Here is a 6,000-nt window from a genome sequence, read left to right as displayed (position 1 = left end):
GCAAAATCCAGCCATTTTTATCCATCTTAGGGGGAGGCCATTTTGCCACTTGCTGTCGACTGAAGATGACATCACTGTTGCTCAGGTCTCAGGTAACAACCAATCACAGCGCACCTGGATAAAAAGTGGCTGGATTTTGCTGCTTTACTCCTACTACTTTATTCCACTAATGCAATATTAAGCAGAATGCCACCTTTAGACCAGTGGGACTGCCTGGAACATATTATTGTCAAAAATATATATATTTTTGGGTTGACTTCCACTTGAAGGGATTTTTTTTTTTTTTTTTGAGGGGGTGAGGTAGGTTGGCACAGACAACATTAACCACTTAATGTTAATCTCAACTATGGCTCAGGCATTCTGAGGTAGCTTTCTTTGGAGGTGTGCAACTTTGTTTTTTTTTGTTGTTGTTTTTTTTAATGGCTTCTGGTACAATGAAAGGCCATCATCGCTAATGATGACACACTCACATCCGTAAGGCTTTCGCAAAGGCCGCTATGTTTCTTCCCTTATTATTGCAGACGAACTGAAGGCAATGTCAAGAGTTCTGTCACAACAGATCATATGGAGCGTCAGTCAGGTGTCGCTATTTGGCTTAGTTTTGTGTATACGTTCACATGTCAGCATGCCAGGTGAGATCTGAGAAATATAAAACATTTTGGTTATAGAGTCTCCCAAAAGCAAGCTGACATGACATATTGTATAATGCGACGCAGAACCAAAATCTGGTGTGACAATGCTCTGTAAAGGCTTTTTCAACATGTACTGCTTGTACACAGGCAATAAAGGCAATATGCTTTGGTTTGACTTTGAGGTAGGGACATATTAGGGGGGGGTAAACTGTCGGTCCAGGGAGTTGCACTATGTCACATTTTTGTAAACTCAAGTGTTAGCAGCAGATTTTGTGTAGGTAAGTTGCAAATAACTGGAGAGAAGTGTAGGGGTGTTTGACCAGTGCTAGCCTGTGCCAGTGCCAGGAAGACCTGCTGAGTGTTGCTCAATGACGACTTGGCATTGTGCCGCACAAACCGCTTGCTGCTGACAGTAAGGAGATAAGAGAAGCGAGACAAGGAATTAGATTGAAAGTACAGCATGTTAAACACTTAGAGAGGTTTTCATTGCGCATGAGAGTTCTCCAAGATTGTCCTCAGTTGGAATCACCGCACTTTCTATTTTGGTTTCAGCTGCTGACGTAAAATAATGGCTACATGTTGGAGCACTTTTAGCACAGAAGGGATATACATTATTGTGACTTGCATATCTATTTATACCGATGTCCCTATTGTTTTTATATAAATTATTATTATTCTCTCAAATAATCCCATTTTTGAGGGCCTAAACAAGTGCAAAGTCAGCAATCTACAGGAAGTGAGCTATATTTCTTTTTAAATGTCCAATTTGGGCCCATTTTTGCATTTGCCATTTACAGGGATAATGCTATGTCCTTGAGCAGGGGTCTGCAACCTGCGGCTCTGGAGTCACATGTGGCTTTTTAGTCCCTCTCCAGTGGTTCCCTGTGGATCTCTAGAGAAATTTAGTAGAAATTATTATTATTATTATTATTTATACATTTATTTTAGTTTTTGGATAAAATATTATTTAAATGAATTAATTATTAAATTAAAATGAATAACTAACTATTAAAATTGTTTTAAAAATGGCCTAAAAATGTTCTAAAAGTGGCGATAAAATGTCCAAAAAGCAAGAGGAAAAGCAGAAATTTACCATAAAATGTCCATGAAATTGGCAAAACTGTCAGAGAACTGTTTTAAAAAAGTCAGAAAAGAAAATGTTCAAAAAGTAACCAAAAATGTCCAAAAACAAAGGAAGAAAGGCAGAAAATTAACATAAAATGTCTTTAGAATTGCAAAAAAAAGTCAGATTTTTTGGGGGGAAAGGCAGAAAAGAAAAAGTTAAAAATTTGACATAAAGGCAGAAAAATCAAAAAATCAATGAAAAATTACAAAAAGTTTAAGAAAATTAATTGGATGCTGCATAGTTTTGTGTTGCGGTGCAGCTCTAGTGAGCTCTTGGGCCTTCAGTACATTAGACTAACACTAACACACTGTTTCGGTCATCACAATGTTCAAATGTTTTGCGGCTCCAGACTTTTTTCTTGTTATTTATTTGGCTTAAAATGGCTCTTTTGACAGGAAATGTTGCTGATTCCATCTGATGGACGTCAAACTTGGTCTGTACCATCTTAAGATCTGGAACATTGAAGCTAAAGTTTTTGACATACTATATGACATGCCGACAGTTGACAGAAAGGAAAACCCATTGGGGCATAAAAAAAAAAACATTAAGAAGAGATTCTAACTATGCATGACAACTCATTAAAGTCTACAACTTATCTTTATAGCTGCTTGCAGCTCTAGATATTATTTCATTTTGTAACCTACCTGAGACACTGGCTCCATCCTGGGACGGTTTGTTGCCTCCTTGTGAATGCCATTGTGTCCTGTGTTGTCACTTGGTACAGACCAACTGTCCTGAGTCCCTTTACCGCAAAACAAACTGAAAACACGTTCCAGGAATTAATCCAGAGCTTGTGTACAGTGCAGTTGTGAAAACATGAATCACAATGGTATGGGTAAGTGGTAGTTACCTGCGGCGATATCCAAACATGAGGAAGATGACGCAGAAGATGATGCAGGCCGTACCAATGTGGATGCCAATAACAATGCTGCCCAGAGAGGCTTCTCCATCCCTGCACTGACACGGTGTGTTCTCGCCTGTAGGTAAGATTTGATTAAATTGTGGGAATGCTGAAAGCACAGGACCTGGGTTCAAACCCCGCTTGGACAACTTTTTAGTACAAATGCAATATTGAATACTAATCATTGTCAAATTATTTTACAGCCATTATTTTTTATGTCATTCGTCATTAATATGTTTTTTTTCCTATATTATCCGTTCTATATTCAAAATTCTAATTCAACGCAAGGTTTCAGGTTCATACCTCAATATTCACTACAATTACATACAATGTCACATATTCTGCTATGGCAGCAATGGCCTAGTGGCTAGTTCAGCGGAGCTTTGACCAGTAAACAGGAGGCAATGGTTCGAATCCCACCTTAGACAGATTGCAGTTCAAGTGCTCTTTTTATTCATTTATCTTTCAACTACAATTAATACTTTGTAATTTTCACATAATTTATCTTTCACTTTCCTTCATAAGCATTCAGCTTTCAGCATTCACACGGAATTTCTCCAGAAATTGCATTTAGTCTAGTTTACACAGTTATGTTACCACACTAATCAATATTCATCTAATGAATTACAATTCAGATCTTAAAATGAAAATGGGTAGCATCTTCACACACCTTAACACGTTAGCATTAAATTTATTTTTAAGTATACTAAATTTATGAAAGAAATGTTTGTTGAAATCCATTATTAAATGTAGAATCCATACCAGTACAAGTATAAACAAAACCTGGACAAATGTTAATACTAGGGATGGGCAAGTACTTTTAGCCTTGTTTTAAGGTATCAGTACTTGCGACAGCAGCCGATAGCAATGGCTAAAAAAGCGCTCTTCAAAGTGAACTGTATCCATGAGCATCCTTTCATTTGTCCAAGATGCAATTTCTGTACAATTATGTATGTTTACAAGGTTTATATCAATGCTTAGAGTGCATTATTAGTGTGTTTTAACCAAAATTTGTATGCTTTTGTTAAGTCCATTTCGGCATGGTTGACAGCGTTTTCCTCTTTTGAATTGAATCCATGTCCATCCTCTTATATGCTAATTAAGATGCATTTTTTTAAATAAGTTTGTGCTTATAAGAGATATATTAAATTTTTTATTATTAGTTTGCATTTTCCGATCTTATACTTTTATTTGCTAAATTTTGAGAGTATGGCAATTTTCTCCATTACAGTATTTCATGCAGCAACTTATTTGACACATCTACCTGCTTTTCAACGACTGAAAAAAATTATAATAATAGAATGTTAAATAGAATGTTGAATGAAAAAAAGAGGTATCTAACATCCCTACTAAATATAATAGTTTTTTTGTAATTTTCCAAACAGGATCCTATGAGTGAGCTATTCCTGCTATTCTGCTTTTGCTTTTCCTAAATGCTACTTTGTCATTTTTTGCTGAAGCAACAGAAAAGCTGCAGATAGCTGTGGGATGCGACTCACCAGTGTTTTGGGTACTTGTCCTTTCATCTGCCAATGATACCAGTCTCTTGGAACAGTCACTCTCCCCATTTCCATTGTAGGCCACCAGTTTGACTTCATACACAGCATCCGGTTCTAAAAGAGAGACAGGAAGTGAGTTTTGCGCTAAAATGCAAAACGTTTCATTGATTATTTATTTCCACTTTTGTTGGTTTTGCAAGATTTGACATATTTGATTTGATATTTAAATTTCCTTCATAAGCATCCAGTTGAGCATTTAGCTATTAACAGTTAGCTTCCAGCATTCCCACGCAATTTCTGCAGAAATTGCACTTAGTCTAGTTGTTAAAGTTATTAACAGTTCGATCAACTGGAATAAAGACAAACATTTTATAAACAGTCTTAACAAATTTAAAGGAGCAACTAACCAAAACCTAAAAGTGTCACATCATCCCATAAAATATATTGAACCACAGACACTCAAATGATGAGTCCTCTTTGACTCTCCAGAGAATTTTACAACATTCTATAATGTAACAATATTGATTCCAGACCAGAGATTACCGTGTTTCATGCCATGGCATAAATTTCCTCCATCAGACTGAGGCCCATCCCATTATTCACTTCTGTCATAATCTCTGGCCTCATTTCCAGGCCTGCCCATAACAGTTAGAGGGTGAACTGATGAGGAAATTGTCATGCCACATATTTTAGGCAAACAACTTGGGCCGTAAAAATCAACAAGGGATCAATGAATGCTTGGTGCAACTAATTTCTGTCAGGCTAAAAGTCATGACCAGCCATTTGTGAGGCATTCCTCTGCCAATTTCTCAATTATTGCTCAGCAGGGAAGAGAGATGTCACGTCAGCGCTATTTTGTGAGTGACATTTTAATACGTTTGCAATTCTTTTCAATTTATTTTGTCTAACATACATTTAAGTTGAACACAGTTATAGACTTAACCCTTAAAAACATTTGTAAATATATATAAATGTAAAATTATCTTTATTATTGTGGTTATGATTTGCATTGCATCATAGTCAGGGCTGTTTTGAATGTATAATGAAAAAGACAAATATGAGAAGCCCCTCTACTATGACAAGGTATATAATTTAGATCTTTGTAAAAAACATTTTTTTATGCAACTCTTGCATTGTATCTCATTACATTCTAAAGTGAGCATAATATATTAGGCAGTGAGTCTGTAATCAAATAATTGTTGCACAGTGCAGCAGATATGCTGTTTCTCACGTTGTCTAGTTGTTATGGTAACAGTGACTCAGGTGGTGAACAAATATAGGAGAACGACATATGCAGAATGTAGTGGAGAAGGTATCGTCATAAACAATACACGTTAGTATTTAATAACTGCAGAGATTTGTATAATAACAAGCCAAGTTCAATGCTTCGTTATAATAAGGAGTTTTATAATATACACTGTAAAAAAAAATATCGTAAAAAAAAATGTAATTTTCCAGCAGCTGGGGTGCCAGAAAAATACTGTGAAATAACAGAAAATCACTTTTCTATAATTAAAGTACATTTTTTAACTGTAATTTTAACAAGATTGTATGTAATATAACAGTATATGACAACAACATAATGTGATTAATCTTTCAAAACATGGCCAATAACTGTTAAAAAACTAGATATTGCATTTATTATTATTATTATATATTATTATTATTATTATTATTCAACCTCTCAAACTTCCTCCTTTACCTATATCTCATTAGATGTCCTTTCAAAATAAATGTTATTAAAATGAATGCTAGGACGCTACAGAAATTGTAAAAAAAGTCAATTCACAAAGAAATTATGGTAAAATTATGAATTTTTACAGTTTATTTCTCAGTAAATAT

At 35.3% G+C, this 6,000-nt stretch overlaps 1 protein-coding gene across 2 annotated transcripts in view; it reads right to left on the bottom strand.

The window, feature by feature from the left end:
• Nucleotides 1–246: 246 nt before the first annotated feature.
• LOC147158108 (immunoglobulin superfamily DCC subclass member 3) overlaps nucleotides 247–6,000 on the bottom strand; it is a 28,759-nt gene continuing 23,005 nt past the window's right edge. Inside the window, exons 11-14 of one of the 2 annotated variants that reach the window (XM_086062769.1) lie at nucleotides 4,159–4,272; nucleotides 2,609–2,735; nucleotides 2,403–2,517; nucleotides 247–1,038 (exon numbers count right to left, since the gene is read on the bottom strand). In XM_086062769.1, the coding sequence (XP_085918895.1) occupies nucleotides 958–1,038; nucleotides 2,403–2,517; nucleotides 2,609–2,735; nucleotides 4,159–4,272 (437 nt within the window). In that variant the 3' untranslated portion in view covers nucleotides 247–957. The remainder of the gene's footprint in view (nucleotides 1,039–2,402; nucleotides 2,518–2,608; nucleotides 2,736–4,158; nucleotides 4,273–6,000) is intronic. The other variant, XM_086062768.1, reaches the window with a different exon arrangement.

Source organism: Leptonotus elevatus, chromosome 19, assembly GCF_054856555.1.
Source record: "Leptonotus elevatus isolate MCC_2025b chromosome 19, RoL_Lele_1.0, whole genome shotgun sequence".
NCBI classification, from domain to species: Eukaryota; Metazoa; Chordata; class Actinopteri; order Syngnathiformes; family Syngnathidae; genus Leptonotus; species Leptonotus elevatus.
This window is presented reverse-complemented; position numbering and strand designations above follow the sequence as displayed.